The 26,025-nt window shown below is 40.9% G+C and overlaps 1 protein-coding gene across 2 annotated transcripts; it reads left to right on the top strand.

The window, feature by feature from the left end:
* Positions 1-283: 283 nt before the first annotated feature.
* PWP1 (PWP1 homolog, endonuclein) lies at positions 284-24,527 on the top strand. Of its 2 annotated transcripts, none has more exons than XM_032346483.1 (15): positions 284-498; positions 3,209-3,267; positions 3,398-3,582; positions 5,758-5,843; positions 5,942-6,038; positions 10,160-10,270; positions 11,091-11,221; positions 11,823-11,884; positions 17,595-17,691; positions 18,353-18,414; positions 19,609-19,720; positions 21,829-21,919; positions 22,004-22,125; positions 23,119-23,235; positions 23,419-24,138. In XM_032346483.1, the coding sequence occupies exons 1-15, from the start codon at positions 427-429 to the stop codon at positions 23,467-23,469; spliced, it is 1,455 nt and encodes a 484-aa protein (XP_032202374.1). In that variant the 5' UTR covers positions 284-426; the 3' UTR covers positions 23,470-24,138. The 2 variants fall into 2 exon arrangements, with proteins under 2 accessions (XP_032202374.1, XP_032202373.1); XM_032346482.1 differs by lacking the exon at positions 23,419-24,138 and adding an exon at positions 24,166-24,527 and having other exon boundaries at positions 285-498; positions 23,119-23,224.
* The last annotated feature ends 1,498 nt before the right edge of the window (positions 24,528-26,025 follow it).

Here is a 26,025-nt window from a genome sequence, read left to right as displayed (position 1 = left end):
AGCTTTAAAAGACGAAAACCCCAAACCGCTACCATTTGTCAGCGAAGTCTGCAGGCAAAATAAAGGTCTCTGACCCGTACAGTTCCAGTTTTATTTATTGCCTCCGTGAAGTCTGCAGAGACTGTCACAGGTGGGGCCGTCTGGAAAAGCCCATTCACACGAACCCACACAGCCCGGGCCACCCCAGCGCTGATTTCCCGCCCAGCCATTTCGGCTTCCAACCCTTTTCCCACCCCTTTCCCGTCGGTCGCCCTAGAATGACGTCACAAGAAGGCGCGGAGGCGCAGAAATCAGCGTCTGCGCGTGCGCCGTGTGCAAGCATCGGCCCCAGGCTTGTCACAGAGCCTGGCCACCGCAGGGCGGCGGGGGTCTCAGTGCTGCTGCGGCCGAATCTGTAGCGTGAGGCGTCCTTGAGCTGAGAGGACCATGAACCGCAGTCGGCAGGTGACGTGCGTGGCCTGGGTCCGCTGCGGCGTGGCCAAAGAGACGCCAGACAAGGTAGGCCTGGCCGCTCGGAGGTAGGGGGAGCGGCCTCTTCGCGGCATCCTCGTCCAGGCCCGCCTAGAGAACCTGGACCCGCTCCACGCGGCCTGGGCCTGGCTGGTGTGACTGGCCGGGGTGAGGCCGGCTTTGGCCTGATTGTGGTGAGGGGCCCTCCGGCTCCGAGTCGGGGGCCGCGCCCCCTCACGGTCTCTTCCCACGAGTCCAGCCCACCCCGGAATTGGCGAGCACGTGGGCCTGGCGGGCGGGAAGGGGGCGGGGTGCTGCTCTCAGTGGGGAATCTCTCAACTTCTCACTGACAGCAGTGAGGGCTCACCCCCACTCTAGTGCGTTCTCAGGCATAGCGAGAAGAGGGAGCACGGGATAGTGGGAAACCACTTTCTACTCGTGTGCTGGGCATGCTGGGCAGGACGAGAGCTGTAGGGTAGAACAACGGGTATGGAGACTATGACGTCGTGAGGCTGGGCGCTGAACTGGGAATTTCTCGCAGAGATCCATGTGAGATGTTGTGGCAGTGGGTGATGAGAGGTAAACCTGACACATTAAGAAGGAAAAAACCTGCAGAAGTTCGAAAATGAGACAGTGGTAGAGGTGAAGATAATTTAAGTTGTTCAGCTGATATTTACTCAGTGCTTTCTGTGGGTTGGGCATTGTTCAGGGTCCAGGGGTAGGCATAAACAAAACAGAAAAATTCCCTGCCTTTATGGAGTTGACATGCGCATATATGTCCGTGGGAGTAAATGCTAGGAATGGAAAGGTGCGGGGGGGACTGAATGTATTTGGGCCAGTGGTGACAGAGATGGGAAAAGGGATAGGAATGTAAGTGGCTGGGAGGTGAGGTTAACAGGAATGAGGAGTTGGAAGGTTTAAATTCCACCAGGGGACAGACCATGCTTGTTTTATTCACCAGTTTCTCCCGTGCTTGGCTCCAGTAGGTGCTCATTGCGTGTATATATATAGAGAGAGAAAGAATAAGGCCAGGAAATTATCTCAATAGAAATTATTGAAGGAGGTAATAGTTGTTATTAAAAAGGGACATGTAACCTTTTAAAGACTGTATGAGTTCCAGACTTGTCCACACACTGGAACCACTTGGGGAGCTTCAGAAGGTAGTGATGTCTGGGGCACCTCACTGGCTTTATTGGTGGAGCCTGGGCTCTTGATCGCAGGGTCATGGGTTCAAGTGCCACACACCCGCCTGCCCCCATTGGGCCTGCAGCTTACATAAAAAAAAAAAAAAATACAGTGCCTGCGCCCCACTCCTGCATATTGTGATTTAATTGGTCTGGAGTGTGAGAAGATTCCCTCCCCCCACCACGTGATTTTAATTGCAGACAAGTTTGGTAACCACTGCTTGAAGAGTTTGCGTTTATTCTACAAAATCAAAATAGGATAAAGAGATTAAGTTTATTCTACAAAATCCCAGAAAAACTGAGATCAGTGAGAGTAATTAGAAAAATAAGTATCTTTTTTTGTTTAAGATTTTATTTATTTATTTGACAGACAGAGATCACAAATAGGCAGAGAGGCAGGCAGAGAGAGGGGGAAGCAGGCTCCCTGCCGAGTAGAGATCCCAATGTGGGGCTCGATCCCAGGACCTTGAGATGATGACCTGAGCTGAAGGCAGAGGCTTAACCCACTGAGCCACCCAGGTGCCCCAAAAAATAAGTATCTTTAAAAAAAAAATCTTTTAATTAACTTCAAAAGCCTTTAATTTCTGGAACAGTGAATGTCTTCCCTCAGGAGGATTTCCATATTACTAGAGATGTTTAGTGCAAACTGAGTGATTGACTGAATCATCGTCTGTCATCAAGTATCCATCCCTACCAGGGGCTGAGCACTGAATTATGTGTGTGAACACAGAACAAGAAGTTGTTTCTGTCTTCAGTGAGTTTACAGTTTCGCAGTAATGGGATGTTTTAAAAGGTATTAAAGCATTGATTAGATGAAAGAATGCCAGTTTTGAAATAAAGAGAATGACTCCAATGATCCTTTTGAACAGGATTTCCCAAGTGGAGAGTCTTAAAGGCAGCTGGAAAGGTGGGTGGGGTGCTGGGGGGCTCAGGAGGTTACACATCTGACTCTTGATTTTGGCTCAGGTCATGATCTCAGGGTCGTGAGATCAAGAGTCCTGTGTTGTCAGACTCCAGGGAGTCTGCAAAAAAAAAAAAGGGAAGAAAGACAGAAAGATGCAACTGCAGTCTGGGGGCGCTAGAGAAGGATGAGTTAGGGGTAATCAGTTCCGAGGTGATAGTTTTAGTCTCCAGAATGAATGACCTTTGCAAGGAAGTGACAGCGTGTGATGCATAATGAATCACAGTGAGAACCAGGAAAAGAGGAGGGGACCAAGGCTGGGGACATGAGAAGTAGCCAAGAAGAAATCAGAATAGTTGAAAGAAAATGAGATGGACTGTCACAGAAGCCGGTTTATACAAGTTAGTCTTTTCTGAAAAGTCTGGGAAGAAGTAGACTGAGCAGCGTTTTTTTGTTTTTTGTTTTTTAACAGTTTCAGGTGGGAAATGGATTTAATAATTATAAAGACCTGTGAAAATCCCATTTATGGTAAATTTAGGGAGTCTGGATTGAAGTTTGATTCTTGATATTTTTTGAAGTTATATTTTACATTAGTTCTCAGACTTCTTTTTAACTCAGAGATTTATAAAGATTTCCTTAACTGTATGGTAACAGAATGTTTGCTCTCTTATAGGTAGAACTTAGTAAAGAAGAAGTAAAACGTCTCATTGCTGAAGCTAAGGAAAAATTACAGTAAGTTTAGGATTGTTGATGTCTAAAGTCAAGTCCAGATGAAATGTAAATTTCAAACATTGATGATGAAGTGGTCTTCTTGTCAGATGGTACCATTTGGGTGATTTCTCTTTTTTGTTCCTTGGCACAGAGAAGAAGGTGGCAGTGACGAAGAGGAGACAGGCGATCCTTCAGAAGATGGCATGCAGAGTGCACGTACCCAGGCACGACCAAGGGAGCCCCTGGAAGATGGCGACCCAGAGGACGACAGGACGCTGGATGATGATGAACTGGCTGAGTACGACTTAGATAAATACGATGAGGAAGGTGACCCAGGTTAGAGTTCACTTACTTCTGGTTTTTAATCACAGGCTCAGTGTATTAGATCATGCTTCTGCTGTTTCAGAGCTTTTGTTGTCCTTTATAGCGGTTAAATAATTGGCTCAAGTCTAAGGCAGTTAACATGTTTCCTAAACTAGTTGAAGAAATAAGCTAACCTACTAAACTAAGACATAAAAAAAGCATAGTATTGTATATTTTATTGCAAGTGATGGGTATGATCTGTAATTCAAGTTGGGGAATGGGCGAAGGGGAGTGAGAGATACAGGTCTCCAGTTACAGAATGAGTAAGTCTTGGGGATGAAAGCTACAGTGTAGGGAATATAGTCAGAGATGCTGTGATCGCGCTCTGTGGTGACAGATGGTTGCTACACCTGTGAGCCTGGCATGAAGCATAAGAGATCAAGGTAAATCACTGCGTTGTACACTTGAAACTAATACTGTGTTTCAGCTGTACCCGAATGAAAAAAAAATTTAATCTGTAACTTCTGTCTCTTTGCAATAATGAGAGAGGGGTTATTACCCCCATTTTACAAAGAAAACTGAGGCTTACAAAGATCAACTGACTTTGCCAGGGCCACACAGCCATGGACAGTGGAGCTGAGGGTTGAACATTCTCTTGCTGCAAAGCCTTTACTCTTAGAGTACACTTCATCAGGTGCAGAGAATAGTTTTTTCCATTGGACTCTGAGTTGTGCACATCTAAACTTGTGACCATCCTGCTAGGACAGATACCATGGGAATACAGAGAAAGGAAGAGCTAACCCAGCCTGGAGAAATGGCATTCAGAAACAGCTTCTTGGGGCACCAGGGTGGTTCATTCAGTTAAGCATCTGACTTCAGCTCAAGTCATGAGCTCAGGGTCCTGCGATCATGCTCATGTTCTTTTTCTCCCTCTCAAATAAATAAATCAAATCTTTTTTTAAATTGCTTCTTAATAATCTCCACACTGTGTGGATTATTGGCTGTCTTTCTTGTCTGGTTGAAATTCCCATCTCTGTTGTTAATCAAATGTTTAAGACAGATTAGTCCTGCCTCCTTAAAGTAGCTTTCCCTAACAAAAAGAGTATATTTCTTTCCTGAGTTTTATGTTATTTGGGGTCTACTCTAGGTCACCCTTGCAGATATGCCATAAGAGAATTCTAATTTTGAGATAAGTTTAGTGGAAAAGGCATAATAGCATCTCTTTCAGAGTCATATAGTAAATTAGCATAGAAACAGTTCCGAGAAATCTTGCAATATAATAACCAATTTAACTTTGTGAAACCCATCATTTTTTTTTTTTAAGATTTTATTTATTTATTTCACAGAGAGAGAGATCACAGGTAGTTAGGCAGGCAGAAAGAGTGGGTGGGGAAGCAGGCTCCCTGCTGAGCGAGAGCCTGATGTGGGGCTCCATCCCAGGACCCCGAGGTCATGACCTGAGCCGAAGACAGAGGCTTAACCCACTGAGCCACCCAGGTGCCCCAGCCCATCATTCTTTCTATTTGATTTGACCAGGCAACCCTTATTCTATATCAATTCTGGTGTCTTAGGATAGTTTTATCTCTTTTTAAAAGTAAGTACACTTTTCTTTTTTCTTTTTTTTTTTAATAGGAGTAGGGAGGGACAGAGGGAGAAAGAATCTTAAGCAGGCTCCATGTCCAGCATGGAGCCCGACTCAGGGCTTGATCTCAACCCTGAGATCACAACCTGAGCTGAAATCAAGAGTCAGACATTTAACTGACCAAGCCATCTGAGCAGAGTGCTAGTATTTTCTAAGAGAGAGCTTTACAGTTTAATTTTTTTGGAACATTGTGAAGACCAAGACTATCAGGTATGTATTCCAAAGTCAAATATAAATGTTTTTTGGGTTTTTTTTTAAGATTTATTCATTAGAGAGCATATGTGTTGAGGGGAGAGGGAGAGTCTTAAGCAGACCCCGCTGAGGACGGAACCTGATACAGATCCTGAGGTCATGACCTGTGCTGAAACCTAGAGTCAGACACATAACTGACTGTGCCACCCATGCCCCCCTAAAATTGGCTTTTAAATTCCTATTTATTATCCAGTATTTCCTTTCCCACCTGTGGATGATCCAGTTAGTTATGAAACAGATAGTTGGAGCTAAGATGGGATACCTTAGGAAAATGCTTTTGTCGAAATGACTGTTCAATTTATGAATTCTTACAGATACTGAAACTCTTGGTGAATCTCTCTTGGGTCTTACAGTCTATGGAAGTAATGATCAAGATCCTTATGTTACTCTGAAAGATACGGTAAATATTTATGTGGCTTTTCTAATTATGCTTCTTAAGTATTTGGAAAACCTTACCAAATATCTGCTTCTAGTTAACGACTTATTCTCTCCACGTAGGAGCAGTATGAACGTGAAGATTTCCTGATCAAGCCCAGTGACAATCTGATAGTTTGTGGCAGAGCCGAACAAGACCAGTGCAATTTAGAGGTCCACGGTAAGTGGCGGGCAGCCCTTGGGGAAAGGTTCTCCAAGATGAAAGTAATCACTATAATAGCTACTATTGTGAATTTTCAGGCACAGCTCCTGGTGGATCTCATTTAAGTTACATGGTTAATTATATACAGTCCGTAGATAGGCTGGTCATTGTGCCTGGGCATGTGTGGTCTGGTATGTGGCTCGTACATGACTTATTTATGGAAATGGGTCTCCTGGTGTGTGTGTGTGTGTGTGCGTGCAGGTTTAGTATTTTTTTGAACATTTTTGCCAGTTTTTCACTCTCCCTCTCTCCCCATTGGAGAAAACCTAGAAGTAAAGCCATATAAAAATACAGGAAATAATTACAGTCCTGTTACCGAGAGGTAACTTGTTGCCCTGGCTTTTTACTCCAGTCTCTTTTCTGCGTACTTTTTCTTTACATAGTGAAGATTATACTCAATAGGCAGGTTTTTATTCTGCTTTTTTCCATAGTCTTTTCACATATTTCTTCACAAAAACTCAATGCAAGGGCTTCCATTCCTCTAGTCTTCTTTCCCAGTTAAGGAATATTTGCACCACAGCCGGAGGTGAATGCTTTGAATCTGAAGTGGGCACTGATTTGAATTTTTCTTTTTCATTTGGATTTTTAAATCAGATGTATTTAATGTCAATATTTATTATGTTAACAAACATTAATTGAATAACTGTTTTCTAAAAAAATAGACCTTCAGGGCGTCTACAGTATTCTGCCTCTAGATTTTCCCTTCTCTTTTTCTTGTCCCTTCTCCTGTGCACATCCTCAGACATGTCTGTCCTTACTCAACAATCTTCTAATCATCTGTCTTTAAAATTTGAAGCTTTATGGGACACCTGGGTGGCTCAGTTGGTTAAGCAGCTGCCTTCAGCTCAGGTCATGATCCCAGCATCCTGGGATCGAGTCCCGCATCGGGCTCCTTGCTCGGCAGGGAGCCTGCTTCTCCCTCTGCCTCTGTCTGCCTGTGCTCGCTCTCTCTCTCTGATAAATAAATAAAATCTTTAAAAAAAACAAAAACAAAATTTGAAGCTTTAAAGATATTAAGCTAAGGCCTTTTGCTATAGAAGCACAGTTGCATAGCTTGAAAATTAAAATCTTTATGTTTAATTTTTTTTTTTTTTTTTTACATCTTCTAGGTTACTTTGTCACTTACTCCATTTCGTAGCTTGGATTTTTGGAAATCCTCACAATCCTTAAGACTGCCTTCAGGAAGTCTATGGATTAGGCCATTTTAATCCCATGGCCCATTGTGGATCTATTTATAAAATGAAAAGGCTTTAAATAGCAGAAATCTTAGTGCAAAGTTTTTCTTCTAATGATCTTTGAACTTTTTACATATTTCAAATAAAAACCATGTGGCAAAATTTTTAAAAAACCAATTCTAGGGGCACCTGGGTGGCTCAGTGGGTTAGGCTTCTGCCTTTGGCTTGGGTCATGATCTCAGGGTCCTGGGATGGAGCCCCGTGTTGGGCTCTCTGCTGCACAGGGAGCCTGCTCCCCACCCCACCGCCTGCCTCTCTGCCTACTTGTGATTTCTCTCTCTCTGTGTCAAATAAATAAATAAAATCTTTACAAAAAAAAAAAAAAAAAAAATTCCAGGGGTGCCTGGGTGGCTCAATGAATTAAGCCTCTGCCTTTGGCTCAGGTCATGGTCTCAGGCTCCTGGGATCCAGCTCTCTGCTCAGCAGGGGGCCTGCTTCCTCCTGGCCACCGCACCTGCCTCTCTACCTATTTATGATCTTTTTCTGTCAAATAAATAAATAAATTCTTAAAGTTCTAATTTCAAAAATCGAAACTCAGTTTGACATTGATTTTTGTACATTTTCCTTTGAGAGCTTACTGGAGTCATTCCTTTGTATTTAGTGAGTATCGGAGAGGGGTTAAGTTAAAGCAGTGGTAGTCCTACTTCCTTAGTCTAATCGACATCATTAAAGAGATACTTGGATCTGGTGAAGGGTGTGGATCTAGTGTGGATCTCCAAATTATTTAGCATATCTCTAGGCAAGAATAAATTCAAAATTGCACTTAAAGGCTGATCTGAATGTTGATTTGACATGGATAAAAGGAGATTATTTTCCAGCTTCATCATCGTATTTATCTAAAATGTTAGCTGAGTACTTTGACCACAGTTGAGGTTCTCGCAGGACCACAAGTTTTCCATTTTAAACATTCGTCATGAAGTGATAGGATAGAACGTGACTTGGAATCTGCTGATCCAGGATCTAACCCAGATGCAGAGGTTTTAGGAATTTTTAAAAAGTTTTTATTTAAATTCCAGTTAGTGAACATACAGTGTAATACTGGTTTCGGGTGTACACTACAGTGATTCGGCACCTCCATGCATCACCGGGGCTCATCACAGCAATGCCCTCCTTCGTCCCCGACACCAGTTGCTCCCAGCACCCGCCCACCTCCATCCTGGTGACCATTAGTTCTCCACAGTTAAGAGTCTGTTTCTTGGTTTACAGTCTCTCTCTCTTTATTCCTGTTGCTTGTTTTGTTTCTTAAATTCCACATGTAAGTGAAATCATATGGTATTTGTCCTTCTCTGGCTTATTTCATTTAGTGTGATACTCTCTAGCTTTATCCATATCCTCGCAAATGGCAAGATGTCATTCTTCTTTATGGCTGAATAATATTCCTCCGTGTGTGTGTGTGTGTGTATGTGTGTGTGTACACACACACACCACGTCTTTATCCATTCATCAGTCAATGGACATTTGGGCTCTTTCTATAATTTGATTGTTGTAGATAATGTATAAATATAAATATCGGGGTCCATGTACCCCTTTACATTAGTACTTTTGTATTCTTTGGGTAAATACCTAGTAGTGTGATGGCTGGATTGTAGGGTAGTTCTGTTTTTAACTTCTGAGGAACCCCTGTATTGTTTTCTAGACTGGCTGCACCGGTTTACATCTCCACAGGCAGGGTTAGAGGAGGGTTCCCCTTTCTCTACATCCTTGCCAACATCTACTGTTTTTTGTGTTGTTGGTTTTAGCCATTCTGACAGGTGCGCAGTGGTCTCTCCTTGTAGTTTTGATTTATGTTTCCCTGATCGATGATGTGGGGCATCGTTCCATGTGTCTGTTGGCCGTCTGTAGGTCTTCTTTGTAAAAGTGTCTGTTCATGTCTTCTGTCCATTTTTTAATTGGATTATTTATTTTTTGGTGTTGAGTTTTATAGGTTCTTTATATATTTTGGATACTAACCCTTCATTAGATATGTCATTTGCAAATATCTGCTCCCATTCTGTAGGTTGCCATTTAGTTTTGTTGATTGTTTCGTTCTCTGTGCAGAAGATTCTAATTTTGATTTAGCTTCTACGTAGTTTATTTTTGTTTCCCTTGCCTCAGAGAACATACATAGAAAGTGGTCTGAGAAATTTCTTTAAAAATTCTTAGTCTCTCTTAACTTTGCTTCTTTCTAATAAAAAGCATATTGGGGGGGCAGATTTCTGATTGTTTGGGCTCAGTTTTATCAGTGTTTCATTGCATAATTTTTGAAAGACTTCATAGTCATTGATTTTAACAGTATCTTTGCTCCTTAACATTATAACTCTGAATGATAAAGAGCCAGTTGTTTTAGTTGTCATATTCCGAAAGTTTTCTCAAGAGCTTTGTTTACATTGTTGATCTTTAAATACTAAAGCAGTAATTCTTGACAAGCATTTAGATTTCTAAATGTGAGTTATTTCTTTCCAGTTCTATTTTTTATTTATTCTTATAGCCAGATAGACCTTTAAAAGATAATAATCAAATGCTCCCTATGGATCCCTTATGAACATTTGTTTTCTGTAGTGGGTGGACTAGAGTATAGGACTGTTCTAACCAGTGCATATGCCGATGGGGGGGTTCAGGCAAATGTCAGTTCCTTGCCCCTGTTCCTGTTCCTTTGGAGCATATCAGGTGATAGGAATAGATGAGACCTGCAGAATTTTGCTGAGCAGTAACAACTTGGGAGGCTCCTTTTGATGCCATCAGATGTGACCCACTTTAAGCACATGGGCTTCTGTAGGTTTAACAGGGAGAGTGTGTCCTTTTCAGTGGGATGTGATTTCTTACTCTGACACAATAAAGTCTCGTCCCAATGTTTTATATTTTCAGTTTATAATCAAGAAGAAGATTCCTTTTATGTGCATCATGATATACTGCTGTCTGCATACCCTCTAAGTGTGGAATGGCTGAATTTTGATCCCAGTCCAGATGATTCTACAGGTAATTAGAAAAGCTAAGATGGCTCAGGGGTTCCTAGCCCTGTATGTTATTTCTAGCCACATAAGTTACGTATTCTCTATGAATGTTTTCAGAATTGTTGATTTTTAAATGAAATTGTTATTTTATGAAGTTACATTGTTCTTAAAGCACAATCATGTAATTGTTTTGAGTCTGTGTGTCTTCAGACGTCAGATAAAGAACTGCTATTGCTGTAGGCAGAAGAACAGGCTAACAGCATTAGGAGCTGCAAAACGGTGTGAAGTAAACCCAGTAGAAAGTAGCATGGCCCAAGAGTTTGGTAGCATGACCTTTCTTAGAAAACTTCAAGTAAAACCAAACTGAAGAGAGAAGTAGGTTCTTGTGTTAGTTGCTGTAGCCCCAGCTGCACCCTGCTAGTTGCCCCATCCTGCTTCTTAAGAAAGGTCAAATCTGGTCCTGCTCAACCTCACGTCTCGTTTGCCAAGCTTATTCACCTTCATGATCTGATTCAGTCCTTGTTTTCACAACACTGGTGAAGGTGGAAGATGATTTTTGTTCTTAGAACCTAAGTAGGGACCCTGGGGTCAAAAGACTGAGCCCTTTTTATTCAAATTATGGTCCAAGGGCCAGCAGCACAGTACAGTACACCTGGGAGCTGGTCAGAGTGCTTATGCAGGGGCACACCCCAGCCCTTCTGAAACAGAATATGCATTTGAATATTCAGGTGACAACACATGCATGTGAAAGTTTGAGAGAAAGTGCTCTAAGACATCACTCGACCCACGGTGCAGTATTTTTCATTAGAAATGTTTCAAATCCAATACCTCACTTCCTCCTGTAGGAAATTATATTGCTGTGGGAAACATGACCCCCGTTATTGAAGTGTGGGACCTTGACATAGTGGACTCTTTAGAACCAGTCTTCACTCTTGGAAGTAAGCTATCGAAAAAGAAGAAAAAGAAAGGGAAGAAGGTAAACAAGTCAATAATTAAACTCTCACGACAGAGAAGTTTACTGGTGGGGTGGAGTCAGGAGAGCATACAGTTAGTATTTCAGTTAGACGCTTTGGCGGAACAGGACAGATATTGTCCATAGTTGGGGTTTCAAAAGGCCCATCCAGGGAAGCACGGATCTCTGATTGCAGACAACATCATTGCTATGTTACTCATCCTTCCCCAAACCACTTACTCTCAGGTTTGACCCTTTTTGGTATAGTAACTATTCACACTCATATGCTTCTTGGAATTTTTGAAAGAATTCTGTTTAGCCTTTAGTATGTTGAATTCTAAATGTCAATGTATTAATTCCTGCAGCTTTTAAAACTTAACTTTGGGGTGGGGGGTGGTTATTTGTAGAACTCTACCACCTAGATTAAGAACTGCTATAGCTTGTCTTCTGTAAGGAGTATTTATCCCGGATCCCTAAAGTAACAGGAAGGCAAGGTGTTTCTTTAGGTCTTCAGCTTGAAAGCAAGTTTGCTGAAGATCAAACAACAAGATTTAAAGAATCTTTCAAATTAAGATCAATTACAGGGGTCACTTTAATACAAAAAGTAATGAAACAATTATTACAGAGTTCCTCCGCAGAGGGGCATACCGACGCTGTCCTGGACCTTTCCTGGAATAAGCTGATCAGGTAAAAAAGAAATAACATTTGGAGGGTTGTTAGAGACTGTAACCACCGTCATCTTACCTCATGCCTACCCGTGTCTCCACGTCATGTGTTGGGGTCTCTGTGTCTTCTTTCCCTTTCCTGCACTGTACGCCGCTTGAAGGCAAGGGCTTTGCCGTCTGTGTCCTCATAGCCCACACATCACCTGCCAGCTCCAAGGTCTGTAGGGGCTCGGGCTCATTACAGACTTGGTGACCAAGCGCCCTCCCAGCAGCACTGGGGGAAAAACTGCTTCAATGCCAGTGGTGCCAAATTGTGTTTCTTTTCATGGAAGACATTTCCCTCATTTCGTTTAGTTTGCACAAAATCTCATCCAAATTTTTTTCAGCTGATTTAATTGTGATAAAATATATATAATATTTACCACTTGAACTATTTTTTTTAAAGATTTTTTTATTTTATTTATTTGACAGAGAGAGATCACAAGTAGGTAGAGAGGCAGAGGGGTTGGGGGGAAGCAGGCTCCCTGCTGAACAGAGAGCCTGATGTGGGGCTCGATCCCAGGACCCTGAGATCATGACCTGAGCCGAATGTAGAGGCTTTAACCCACTGAGCCACCCAGGTGCCCCTACTTGAACTATTTTTAAGTGTATAGTTCAGTGGACAATGTTGTGCAACTCCAGAGTTTTTGTCATTTTCCAGAATTGAAAGCATGTATCCATTAAACAACAACTCTCCATCCTTGGCACCCCCAGGCCCTAGTAACCTTTGTGTCTCTGTAAAGTCAACTCTTGGAGTTACCTTATAAATGTAGAATTGTATAGTATCGGCCCTTTGGTGACTGGCTTATTTCACTTAACACGAGGTCCTCCATGTTGTCGCATGTGGCAAGATTGCCTTTCTCTTTAAGGCTGAATGACATTGCATTGTTCAGATCACCCACATTTTGTTTTTCCATCTGTCGAGGAACACTTAGGTCGCTCCCACCTCCTGGCTGTTGTGAGCGGTGCTGCGGTTACACACATTGATGTAAATAACGTGGGTGTACAAATACTTGTACAAATAACATGGGTGAAATTGCTGCTTCGTGTGGCTTCGTGTGGCAGTTCTGTGTTTACCATTTTGTGGAGCACTTTTCAGGTGCCTGTTGGCCCATTTGTGTTTATCTTCGGAGAAATGTCTTTTTAAGACCTTTGCACATTTTTGAATCGAGTTTTTTGTTTTTTCACTGAGTTTTAGATCTTTATATAGTCCGGATACAATCTCTCCTCAGATATGTGATTTGCAAACATCTCCCCCATCTGATGGATCCCCTTTAACTCTTGCGATAGTGTCCTTTGACGCACAGTTCTTAATTTTGATGTAGTCAATTTATTTTTACTTTTGTTGCCTGTGTGTTTAGTGTTCTATCCAAGAAATCTTTGCCAGATCCTTGTCGTGAGGTTCTTCCCTTGAGAGTTTTATAGTCTTAGCTTCTACATTTAGGTGTTTGGATCCATTCTGAGTTAAGTGTTGCGCACAGTCGAAGGTAAGAGTTCCACTTCCTTCTTTTGCATGTGTCGTCTGCATATTCTTTATACTCCTCTTTAAACAGCAGTTACCCCAGAAGGCCATTTTCCTAATAGCATGGTTGGTTTGAGGGGCTTCTAAGGCAAGGAAGGTGAGCATCAGGTTGAGCTTACTTGAGGCGTAAGAACAAACGGGGTCACCCAAGGCCCATTTTCCCAACCTCTCTATTACACGAGATCCTTTTTAATTGTGAGCACTGGGAGGAGGGGCCCAGAGTGCTGGCTCACCGACGAGAGCCTGTCTTCCTGTTTGCGTTCACACCTCTTCAGAGTTAGAACCATTTGGTGAGGGGCACCTGGCTGGCTCATTCGGTATCGTATGCGACTCTTGATCTCAGGGTTGTGAGTTCAAGCCCCACATTGGGTGTAGAGATTACTTAAAAATAAAATCTTTAAAAAATAAGTAAAGGTTAAATTCCTGGCCTCTAATCCCCTTAAGATTGAGTCACATCTGGAGCAAGGGCCCAAGAATCTGTTGTGTTGTTTTGTTTTTTAAAAACTTCCCCAGGTTTTATCTGAATTGGGCCCGTTCTTAATGGGCAGACAAATAAGAGATCGGAATGAGTGTGCCCTGCTTTTAGTAACCCAGTTGCTTATAAATCTGACCTGTCACGGTAATTATGTATACTAAATTCTTACATATAGTAGCTGTTAATTTGAGTAACTGAGTTTGTTCTGGCAGAACAATCCCTCATCACTTCCGGCTGATCCAGCAGTGCCTTTGCCCAGCCACAGCTCCCGAGCTCTGTGCAGACGCTGCCAGCACCAGTACCCCTGCCGCACCCTGTCTGCACTCACACCGTCGTGACTGCAGGGCCACCCGTGTCTTTGCTCCTTAACTCCTCTACTTTCTCCATCTTATTACAGACCTTGGTTCTCCTTTCCCCTTTCTTTACTGAAAAGGTACAGAATGCTTTTAAATACTTGCCATACATGCCCTGGTGCACAGAAAAGTTTGGGATCGTCGTGAAGAATAACATGTTGATGTTGTTCCTAGTTGGGGAAATAAAATGCTCCCGGGACCAACACGCATGTTCTCTGCTCATTCATACTCTTATTGTTGTACTCTTCTTGGGGGTACAGCATTTGGGAATTTGAGGGGCTGGTAATTTATTTTTAAGCCTGATACACTAAGAATTTTAATATGAAAGGAATCTCAAGTGTTGGGAGAAGGACTAGGATGAAAAATGTACTGTAAAATTTTAACTTTTTGCTGTTGGCAGGCATTGAATATAAACAAAATATTGGGAATTTAAGTAACATTAAATCTTTGACGTGCCAAGGGCTTAAAACATTAATGACTTGTATATGGAACTTAATGGTAGAAATTTGAAATTCATTGATTAGAATAAAATAATATACATGATCCTCTTAAGAGACCCTGCCTGTGTCACTGAAATGTGAGTTATAAAACAGAAAGCAGTTTGTATAATGGAAGTATTTCTTGAGGAAATAATGCTCCAGAAATAAACCAATCAACATTTTATTTTAACAGCATATTGATTTTCTAGACAAATATTATGATCACTAATGACTGTCAGAGCCATTTCAAATCAGATAGTGAAGAATGAGGTTCCAGGAATATCTGTTTTTACAAAGAGGAAAGACAGGCAACTAACATTAATCAGGGACCTACTGTCTTCTGGTCACTCAGCCATGTACTTGAGTAGTAACCCTTTGAAGTTGGTTGTAGCATTCTCATCGGCAGGCAAGGAAGTGAGACTGACTTCTAAGACTTACGATTAGTAAATGGCAGCACCAGGAACCCCTTTTCAAGTTTTCTGGGCTCTGAGGCCTGTGTTCTCTTATAGAATGACATTATTATCACTTGATCCCTAAGAGGTAGGCAAATTGTTTTTTCTTATTAATAGCATTTAATGCCTTTTTTTTTTTTTAATTTTCTTTATTTGTCAGAGAGAGAGAGAGAGAGAGCACAGGCAGACAGAGTGGCAGGCAGAGGCAGGGGGAGAAGCAGGCTCCCTGCCAAGCAAGGAGCCTGATGTGGGACTAGATCCCAGGATGCTGGGATCATGACCCAAGCTGAAGGCAGCCGCTTAACCAACTGAGCCACCCAGGCATCCCATGCCCTTTTTTATTTTAAAAAAATAGAGATATAAAATCACATATCATGAAATTCAGTCTTAACGTGTATAGTTCAGTGACTTGGGGTGTATTCCCAAAATTGTACACCTATCTCCACTAATTCCAATTGTTAGAGTACAGAAATCTGTACTATAAACAATCATTCCTCCTCCTCCTGTGCTTCCAGCCCCAGGCAGCCACTAATCATCTTTCTGTCTCTCTGGATTTGACTGTCTGGACATTCCTTCTTAGAAAAAGAATCATAAAATATGTGGCCTTCTGTGTCTGGATTCTGTCACTTTTGTATAATGTTTTCAAGGTCCATCCTGTTGGAGCATTAATTAGTACATCGTTCCTTTTTAATTGATTGAATGGTTGTATGACATTTCGTGTATCTATTCACCAGTTAATAGACATTTTGTTTGTGATTGTTTTTTGCCTATTATGAATAATGCTACTGTAAATATTAGTGGACAGATTTTTGCACAGACCTGTTTATATTTTCTAGGATCTATCCCTAAGGAGTGGAATTTCTAGGCCATATGGTAGTGTCTGTACCATTTCCATTCCCACCAGCATGGTAGCTGATTTTTCTGTTTTGCTAACACTTACTATTGTTTGTCTTTTTCGTTATACCTGTCCTGTGAGTATGTAGTGGTATCCCATATTTTCATTTTCATTTCCCTAATGAACAACTTTTCACATGCTCATTTGCTATTTATAGATCTTCTTTAGAGAAATGTTCATTCATATTCTTTGCCCATCTTCTGATTAGATTATCTTTTTAGTATTTGAGAGTACTTTATATATTCTAGAATCAAGTCCTTTATCAGATATGACTTACAAATAATTTTCTCCCGTTCTGTGGTCTTTTCACTTTCTTGATGATCTCATTTACAATACAAAAGGTTTTCATGTTGGTGATGTCCAGTTCATTTATGTCTTTTGTTTCTAAGGCTTTTCGTGTCATACCTAAGATATCATTGCCTAACCCAGGGTCACAAAGATTTATACCTGTTTTCTTCTGAGAGTTTAATAGTTTTAGCTCTTACATTAGTAGGTCCATGATCTATTTTGAGGTCGTATGAGATAGAGGTCTAACTTCATTCTTTTACATGAGGATATCCAGTTGTCCCTGAGCCATTTGTTGATAATACTTTTCTTTTCCCCATTGAACAGTGAATAATCTTAACATCTTTGTCAGAAACAAATGACCATAAATTTAAGGATTTATTTATTCTTCATTCTATTTTGTTAACTGGTATGTCTGTCCTTAAGCCAGTACGACATTGTTTGGATTATTGTGGCTTCTCAGTCCATTTTGAAATCCATACTGTGTACTTTTCAGCTTTGCTCTCTTTTCCAAGATTATTTTGGCTGTTCTGAGTCCTTTACATTTCCCTATGAACTTTTTTAAAAGATGTATTTATTTTAGAGAAAGTACATGCAAGTGGGTGGGATAGAGGGAGGAAAATAAATCCCAAGCAGACTCATACCAAGTGCAGAGTCTGATGAGGGGCTGCTCGATCATCCCATGACCCATGAGATCACAACCTGAGCTAAAACCATGTGTTGGATATGCAACCAGCTGAGCCACCCAGGCACCCTTCCATATGAATTTAAAACCAGCTTGTCCATTCTTTGCAAAAAAAAAAAAAAAAAGTCTGCAGGGATTTTGAAAGGGATTGGCCAAATCCATAGATCAGTCTGTAAATAGCAGTATTTCTGTCTTAACAACATTAAATCAGGGTGCCTGGGTGACTCAGTTGGTGCAGCATGCAACTCTTCATCCTCAGGGTCATGAGTTTGAGCCCCGCATTGGGTGTAGAGATTACTTAAATAAGTAGATAAATCTTTTTTAAAAAAAAGTCTTCCAATCCATGAACATGGGATATCTTTCCTTTCATTCTGATACTCTTTCTTCCAACAATCTTTTGTAGCTTTCAATATGTAAACTTTAAATGCTTTTGTTAAATTTATTCTTAAGTATCTTATTCTTTTGGATGTCATTGAAAATGGAATTCTTAAATTTAGTGTTCTTGACTTTAAAAACAATTACCTGATTTGTCTCCTCCCTTTCTCAGAAACGTGCTGGCAAGTGCATCAGCTGACAACACTGTAATTCTGTGGGATATGTCCTTAGGGAAGCCAGCAGCTAGCCTTGCTGTACACACAGACAAGGTATGGTGATTGAGTGGATAAAAGGGACTCTAAAAAGTATGGGACAAATGTTGGCTACAGTAATCCCAAACATACATGACTTTCTATGAATTATAAAGTGCTTTGACATGCTGTCTTATTGGACCCTCACAGAGCCCAGTATGATAGTTAGAATTACTCATCTTAGAGATCCAGCTGCGGAGACGGATGAAGTGACTGGAAACATTAGTAATTTGTAGCATGTTTACAGAGACCCATAAAGAGACAGGGCTGTCAATCACCAGATGAGGTTAAAGGATTTAACAGATCTGTTGTTGCAGAACTCAGAGGTCAGATGTCCTAGCGTACAGTCGGGGACTTCAGAATATGTCAGAATATGTAGAGTTGCCCAGTAAGTTTGACTGCTTGCTCTTTTGTTCTCAGTATATTTAACATTGGAGGGATGTAAGTATTCTGTCAAACACAACTTGAGAAATCCTGCATTGTCTTTAAAGTATCTGCTTTTATTTGAAAATGCTTGTCCTTTTGATTATGTAGTACATTGTTTCTCTAAATACTACTAAATTTCAAAGGGAAGAATTTATAGAAACACTGCCAAATTGATTTTCTGGATTTAAGTACTCAGCAGTTTTACCAAAACCAGACAAACCTAGATCTGTTTATTTATGTTTTCTCCTATTAGGTCCAGACTTTGCAGTTTCATCCATTTGAAGCACAGACTCTGATTTCTGGATCCTATGATAAGTAAGAAAACACTGCAGGAATTATTGCTGCTGTTTTGAATCTTCTAATTCAGAAAGTATGACTTGATGCTCAGACTACAATACTGAGTGTTTAAATTTGCAGTGATACTCACTTGTCCCTTTCAACTTTGGTCCTTTCAGTCTCTAAGGGAATGTTGTTCTCTTGTAATAATGTAGTTCTAACCAGCAACTGCTTTGATTTTTAGAGGGCATAGGAGTTTGCCATTGCTACAAAGCAGGCTGTCCAAAATTCAGTGACTTAGAGTAGACATACAATAGACATGTATTTCTTATGCCACTGCAAGATTGAGCTAATCTAGGCTAGGTTCAACTGGTAGATGTTGGCTTATTTTGGTGGGGCGATGGAGATTGGGCTCTCCTTGTTTCATACCCTCAGGGGACCAGTGGGCTAGCCCCCGCATGTCCTCATGGTGAGGTCAGACGCTTCAGCAGAGAGACCAACGCCTCTTTAGACCTAGGCTCAGAACTAGTATACTTCTGGCTTACTTTCTAGGCGGAAAGAGATAACATGGAGTGGGGAACAGAGTGCATTTGTGGCAGAATTCCTATAACCCCGACAGAGAGTATGGCTGGAGGGGGAGGGGAGGAATTAGACCCACTGCAGTCCCTCACAGGGGTTTTCCAGTCATGCATGTGCACCTTTTTGCAGATTGGGTCTGAAGGTGGGAGAGAGGGCCAGTAGAAGCAGAAACCAACTTGCAGTCTTTATTTTGATTCCTTCTCTTTTGAAGAGTAATAGTTACATTTTTTAGTTCGGATTCATTCAGAATTATAAAGTCTATCCACTGGCTTCCCCAGCACGGTAACCTGCTTATAGAGTAAATGTGGTTAAGACATGAATTATCTGGCTCTGAGCACTGCTGGGAACAGGAAAATTCAAAGTTGTCCTAGTCTTTTGGAAATAGAGAGGATTCATCTTGTGAGTGGTTGGCTGAGCCTGGAGACGGTCAAGTCGGCTATGATATCCAGAGCCACCAGTGCCTTCAAGTGACAGAACCAGAGTCTACCAGCTAGTGAAAATCAACTCCTCTTTTTATTTTAGAACCTTAAAACAGGTTTTATAAAATTGGATCTTGAGTTCACAGTGTTGTTTTGTTACCATTTCATTATAAATAAATATAAAACATAGAGACGAATTAAACTCTTAAAACCCTAACGTTGCCTGTCTGTCCAGGTCAGTGGCTTTGTATGACTGCCGAAGTCCAGATGAAAGCCATCGAATGTGGCGATTCAGCGGGCAGATTGAGAGAGTGACTTGGAATCACTTTTCACCTTGTCATTTTTTGGTAAAGCTACATACTGTTTTGCTTATCTTGGTTACTAATGACTTGCTCTAATTCCACTGTAGAGAGAATCTTTCTTTGGTGGAGGTTTGTTTGTTTTTTGGGGGGGAGGGTTGGGGTTTGTTTTTTGGTTTTTTGGGCCTTGAACTCCCAACCCTGACATGGAGAATCACATGCTCTACCAACTGAGCCAGCCAATCACCTTGCTTTTTCTGTATTAATACTGTGGAATAGTTAGATTTTAGGGTTAAAAAAAACTCTTAACAATAATGGGGCAGCCACAGATGGTTAACATGTAAATGATTTTGCTAATTTCCAGCCATTTCAAAGTGCCACATTTTAGTTCCTGATTTTGATTGTATTATTAGTGTGTTTCTTTGAAATATTAAGCATACCTAATCTATATTTTTTAATAGTTAATTTCATCCAAGAAGATGATTTTATTTAAATTAAATGGAGCTTCAGTGATGAGAATGCTAGCAGTCTCCCAGATAGGAAAAAGTATTAAGTTCTTGGTTTAAATATCCTTAATATGTATAGGATAACAGTTTTCTGTGTAGCATCCAAAGATTCTGCAGACCTTTCAATCCATGGAGAAATAAAACCCAAGCTTTCATCCAGAAGATTAAAGAAATTGTGGTACATCCATAAATTTCCTAATTTTCCTAAAGTAAAATATGTAGTACTTTATGAATGAGAAAAAGAAATGCTTTCTTAAAATCAGTGGATAGTTTGTTGGGTTTTTTTTTTTAAGATTTTATTTGTTTATTTGACAGATAGAGATCACAAGTAGACAGAGAGGCAGGCAGAGGGGGTGGGGGGAAAGCAGGCTCCCCGCTGAGCAGAGAGCCCGATGCGAGACTTGATCCCAGGACCCGGACAACATGACCCGAGCCGAAGGCAGCGGCTTAACACACTGAGCCACCCAGGCGCCCATCAGTGGATAGTTTTATTAAGGTTCCTGATACATTGATTCTGAGCACATGTAGTCTCTCTCTGCTCAGAGGCACATTGCTGTTCCCAGCTGTGTCGCCTGAAGCCAGATTCCCTTTTATGGTTATCAGGAGTGAAGTGCCAGTGGTATTTGAATGTTGTGTTGTAATTTGGCTCTCAGCACTCAAGCACACATAATTTCTGAGGTTATTCGCTAACAAGTTTTCATTGGTACTAAAATCACGGATATTTAGGAAAATGGAAAGGGATTACAATGAAATGGTTTGCCTCCTTCACCCCAGGCTCCCGCGGTGAGACCTCTGTCCTCTTCTGTCCTCTTGGCGGCCCAGCCATTAAGACTTATCACTTGTTCCTTTTTCCCCTCGTTTCCTGTCGTGGCTGTTGCCCTCAGCTGGCACACAGGCCAAGTCTCTCTCCTATCCTTGACTAGGTCTGTCTCTTGGCTCCTTCTTTTCTCCCCTTTCTTGGGAGTGTAACAATCCACCGTAATCTGCCTTCCTTACTCATGAAGCCTCGCTGCCAAATGTTGGCATTCGTTGCTTTCTTCAGAAGCGCTATTTCTGGCACCTGGGTGGCTCAGTGGGTTAAGCCGCTGCCTTCGGCTCAGGTCATGATCTCAGAGTCCTGGGATTGAGCCCCACATCGGGCTCTCTGCTCAGCAGGGAGCCTGCTTCCTCCTCTCTCTCTGCCTGCCTCTCTGCCTGCTTGTGATCTCTGTCTGTCAAATAAACAAATAAAATCTTTAAAAAAAAAAAAAAAAAGAAGAAGCGCTATTTCTTTGCTCCCCTGACAACCTACATTATACCCTCTCTCTCTGGTTCCCTCTGCCTATACCGTAAAGGCTGTGCTTCCCAGGCCTCTGTTCCCTTGGACGTGACCTCAGCTAGCCCATCTCTCACCCTCGCCCGCACCACCACCAAAGCTTCATCCTCATGCCCACTGCGCGGTACACGCACCAGCTGTATTAATCCATGCAGGGACAAATCCCGCTTATACCCCAGGAAATTTTTCGTGGGTTTTTTGTTTTGTTTTGTTTTGTTTTTTTTAAATAAGCTCCTCAGGTAAATAGCTGGTTTCTACTATAATTTACACTGCTTACGCATTGCTAAATTTTCTTGCCATGTAGCATGACCTTGACCGTCTTTTCCTCTTTCCAGGCCAGTACGGATGACGGCTTTGTGTATAATTTGGATGCACGTTCAGATAAGCCAATTTTTACACTTAATGCACACAATGATGAAATTTCTGGTGAGCCCAAATAGTGTTTCATTTCTATTAACTTACGATGAAGTAAATCTACATTTCAGAGTCTGAACTAATCTCTTCCTTTAGGTCTTGATCTAAGTAGTCAAATCAAGGGCTGTCTTGTGACAGCATCAGCAGACAAGTATGTGAAGATCTGGGACATATTAGGAGACAGGCCAAGTCTGGTTCACTCTAGGGACATGAAAATGGTAAGAATTTGTCTGGGCATCTTCCTTTTCTGCTTTTTTGTTTGTTTCTGACCTGTATTGTCGTCTTTCCCTAGGAATCACCGCATTAAAGAATATGGGTTTGCTGGGAGGTTCATTTTGAGCTTAGTCAAACTTGGTGGGAGGTTTGTGAGTCATTGAGGTCCTCTCAAATTGTCCTATCTGGTTCCTTTCCTAACAGACACAATGAACCATTGTTTGGGAAGAAGGATGGAAAGAGATTTTCTAGTACTTGAGTAGAGTGGCCATGGTTTTCTTTTTTTAACTCTACATTGAGGCCCATCCCAGGAAAGCTGGGACCTTTAGGGCACTGTAGCTGTTAGGGTCAGTTTATCTATCACTACATCTTTGCATTACTAGTTTTGACTACACCGAAATGGATTACTATGTAGTAGCAAAAAATTTAGAAATAACCAGAATTCATTTAGCAAATATTTATTGAGCACCTACTATATGTCAGGCACTGAGTTAGTATAATTGTAGATACAGAACACTGCACATCTGTTTGTATAAATATTTGTGGGGAAAGTAAGTTACAGATGCAATTATATAGTACTATCTCCCACTTATATTTAAATGCTTAAATGTTTATGTTTTGGAATAAGATTTTAAATTTAAACAGTATTATCTTACTGATTTTTATACTTTGTGTTTGTTTTCTCTAATGCATATGTATTAGTAATAAGCATAAAAAAATTCAGAAGTTAAAAAAATGATTTAATGGTGACCTACAGTAACATTGCTTAAAAAGGGAAATAAAATTTTCTGGGAAAACTGAGATTAGAGACCTGAGTAGTCAGAGTGCGTACATCCTCACAGAATGGCCATCGTGCTGAACTTACGTGGCTTTGTCTTGTAAGACTCTGCAAGAGACTTAAGACATACTGGTGAGTTGGTTCAAATTTATGTAGATAGGAGCAGGGGTTTACTTTGGGGCTTTCTGGAAGGACTGACCATCTGTTTTCCTCTTCCTAGGGAGTTCTATTCTGTTCTTCCTGTTGCCCTGATTTGCCATTTATTTATGCCTTTGGAGGTCAGAAAGAAGGGCTTCGGGTCTGGGATATAAGCACAGTCTCATCAGGTAAGAATTTTTATCCCCTTTTTTTTTTTTTTAATTAATTTATTTATTTTCAAAAAAACCAGTATTCATTATTTTTTCACCACACTCAGTGCTCCATGCAATCCGTGCCCTCTATAATACCCACCACCTGGTACCCCAACCTCCCACCCCCCACCCCACCCCCGTCACTTCAAACCCCTCAGATTGTTTTTCAGAATTCCCTTTTTCTAAACGAGAAAAATGTGTGGCTTGAATACAATAAGTAGATCTGGTGTTCATCCTGTAATGTAGTCTGCTTGGGGAAATAGACAAGATCACATGTAATTTGGAGATGTTCATGTTCACAAATTTGTCTTCACAATTTAAATGTAGATTATTTTTAAAATACTTGACAAAATTTGAATTTATGGGAAAGCTGGAAGGAAATACAACATGGTTTCTAAGAACAGCCCTCCCCTTCCCAGTGTGAATAATCCACCTTTTCTCAACTACTTCCCACAAAATCCAGCTTTCCTTAAGGGACCCCTCTTCTCCGGAGACTTCAGGGGAACCTGGTTGCTTATTTATTACCTTGAGGTTGTCTGGCTTGTCCTGTACACACAGAAGATGTAGCTCTTCTGATCCCTCAGTCTTCCTTGTAGAAAAAAGATTTTAAATCCAAAAAAGTTTTCTGCTGGTTAATGGAAGAAAATAGTCACTTTATCAAGGTAGACTAAAACCAGGACAAGGCAAAGTAAGTTAAATAGCAGACCAATTTAAAACACGGTTAACTTCATTCAGAATATTAATGTGGACTTCTGTATTGGTTATTTCATTTCCCATTGATAAAGTGTTAAATATAGTTTCATAAAACTTCCACACTAGGGCAGAGAACCATCCTTGTTCATTCCTGTATCTCAGTATTTTATATCATAGGTTCTTAATTTTCTGACCTGGTAACTTCTTAACTGTTTGTGTTTTAGTAAATGAAGCATTTGGAAGACGAGAGAGGCTTGTGCTTGGCCATACGAGAAGTTCATCTATTAGTGGCCCTTTTGGGAGCAGGAGCTCAGACACACCAATGGAGTCTTAATGCGGAGCAAAAAATTTCCTGGTTTTTATTACCTTAACTCAGATTTAAAAACCTGGCCGAGAAATCTCCACGTGTAGCTACAGCCATGTAGTGACTGAAACACATTTCATTTCTTGCTGCCAGACATTCCTCTGCAGCTATGGCGGCAGCACAAACAGGGCTGGTCTTCGTGCTTTGCCTTTTCAGTGTGTGGGGTTTAGGGATCCTGCTGCATTTCTGGAAGAGGATAATAAAGAGGTTTTTAAAAAATAATTCCTAAAATATGCCATATGTCATAAGTAACCTATAGGTTTGTAAAATAGGTAGTAATTTATGGAATTTTAGAAGAAAATCTTCTGATCTTAAACGATGGGTAAACCCAGGCCTTGAAGGGTTGTGACTTGGCCAAGATTGCACAGTAGCCATAAACACGGGCAGTGCCCCAGGAATTGCTCTTTCCTGACTTGACTCTTTTCCAGCTAATGTTCATGATTTTAGAAATGTCCTCAGTGCTACTTGTAAAGTTCAGTGACTAAATTAAAGGTGAAATTTCTCTTTTCCCCCAGCATAGTATTTACTGTTATCAAAGAAAAAGAGGTATTACATTATGATAAAGATGTCAGTCCAACAAGAGGATAGAACATTCATAAATATCATAGGAGCACCTAAACACATAAAGCAAATATTAACAGACATAAAGGGAGAAACAGCAATACAGTAATTGTAGCAGACTTTAATACCCCACTTTCATCAAGAAATAGACCATTCAGACAGAAAATCAATATGGAAACATTGGCCTTACAGACATATACACAGCATTCCTTCTGAAAGCAACAGAATACACATTTTCTCTAGCACACATGGAAAATTCTCCAAGATCACATGTACGACCAAAAAAAGTCTTAATTTCAGAAAAATGAAATATCAGGTATCTTTTCTGACCACAATAATATGAAACTAGAAAATTAGATGAAGCACACTAGAAGATTTGCAAATATAGAGAGATTAAATAGCATGCTACTGAACAGCCAATGGGTCAAATAAGAAAGGAGAGAAAAGGCCTTGAGACAAGTGGAAACACAACATACCAAAACTTAAGGGATATACCAAAAGTTCACTGCATTCAGTGCTGGGATCAAGAAACAAGAGCTCTCAACCTAATTTTACACTTCAAGAAACAACAAAAAGGAATAAAGCCCAGAGTTAGTAGAAGGAAGGAAATAAAGATCAAAGTGGAATAATACATGAAATAGAAACTAAAATAAATCTGAGATTTTTTTTTTTTTAAAGAAAATTGACAAACCTTTAGCTAGACTGAGGACACAGGATGCAAAATCAAACATGAGAAAGAAGTTGTTGCAACCAATAGACCACCAGAATACAAAGGATCCTAAGAGACTACTATGAACAGAGTACAACAAATCAAACAACGTAGAGGGCATGGAAAATTCCTAAAAATATACTACCTACCAAATCTGAATCATGAAGAAATAGAAAATCTGAAGGGGCCAATTACTAGTAAGGAGATTGAATCACTCATTAAAAAATCCCAGCAGGGGCACCTGGGTGGCTCAGTGGGTGACCTGATGGGGTGGAATCATGAGATGACCTGAGCCTCTGCCTTCGGCTCAGGTCATGGTCTCAGGGTCCTGGGATCAAGCCCCGCATCAGGCTCTCTGCTCAGCAGGGAATCTGCTTCCTCCTCTCTCCCTGCCTGCCTCTCTGACTACTTGTAATCTCTGTCTATCAAATAAATAAACAAAATCTTTAA

The sequence above is a fragment of the Mustela erminea genome, chromosome 6, assembly GCF_009829155.1.
Source record: "Mustela erminea isolate mMusErm1 chromosome 6, mMusErm1.Pri, whole genome shotgun sequence".
NCBI classification, from domain to species: domain Eukaryota; kingdom Metazoa; phylum Chordata; class Mammalia; order Carnivora; family Mustelidae; genus Mustela; species Mustela erminea.
This window is presented reverse-complemented; position numbering and strand designations above follow the sequence as displayed.

What these genes read in the sequence shown, in the direction of transcription:
- PWP1 (XM_032346482.1), top strand. Translation starts at nt 427, where the DNA reads ATGAACCGCAGTCGGCAGGTGACGTGCGTGGCCTGGGTCCGCTGCGGC. An exon ending in TTTCACCTTGTCATTTTTTG is followed by an intron (nt 19,721 to 21,828) that starts GTAAAGCTACAT and finishes TCCTCTTTCCAG; the next exon opens with GCCAGTACGGATGACGGCTT. An exon ending in ACTCTAGGGACATGAAAATG is followed by an intron (nt 22,126 to 23,118) that starts GTAAGAATTTGT and finishes TCCTCTTCCTAG; the next exon opens with GGAGTTCTATTCTGTTCTTC.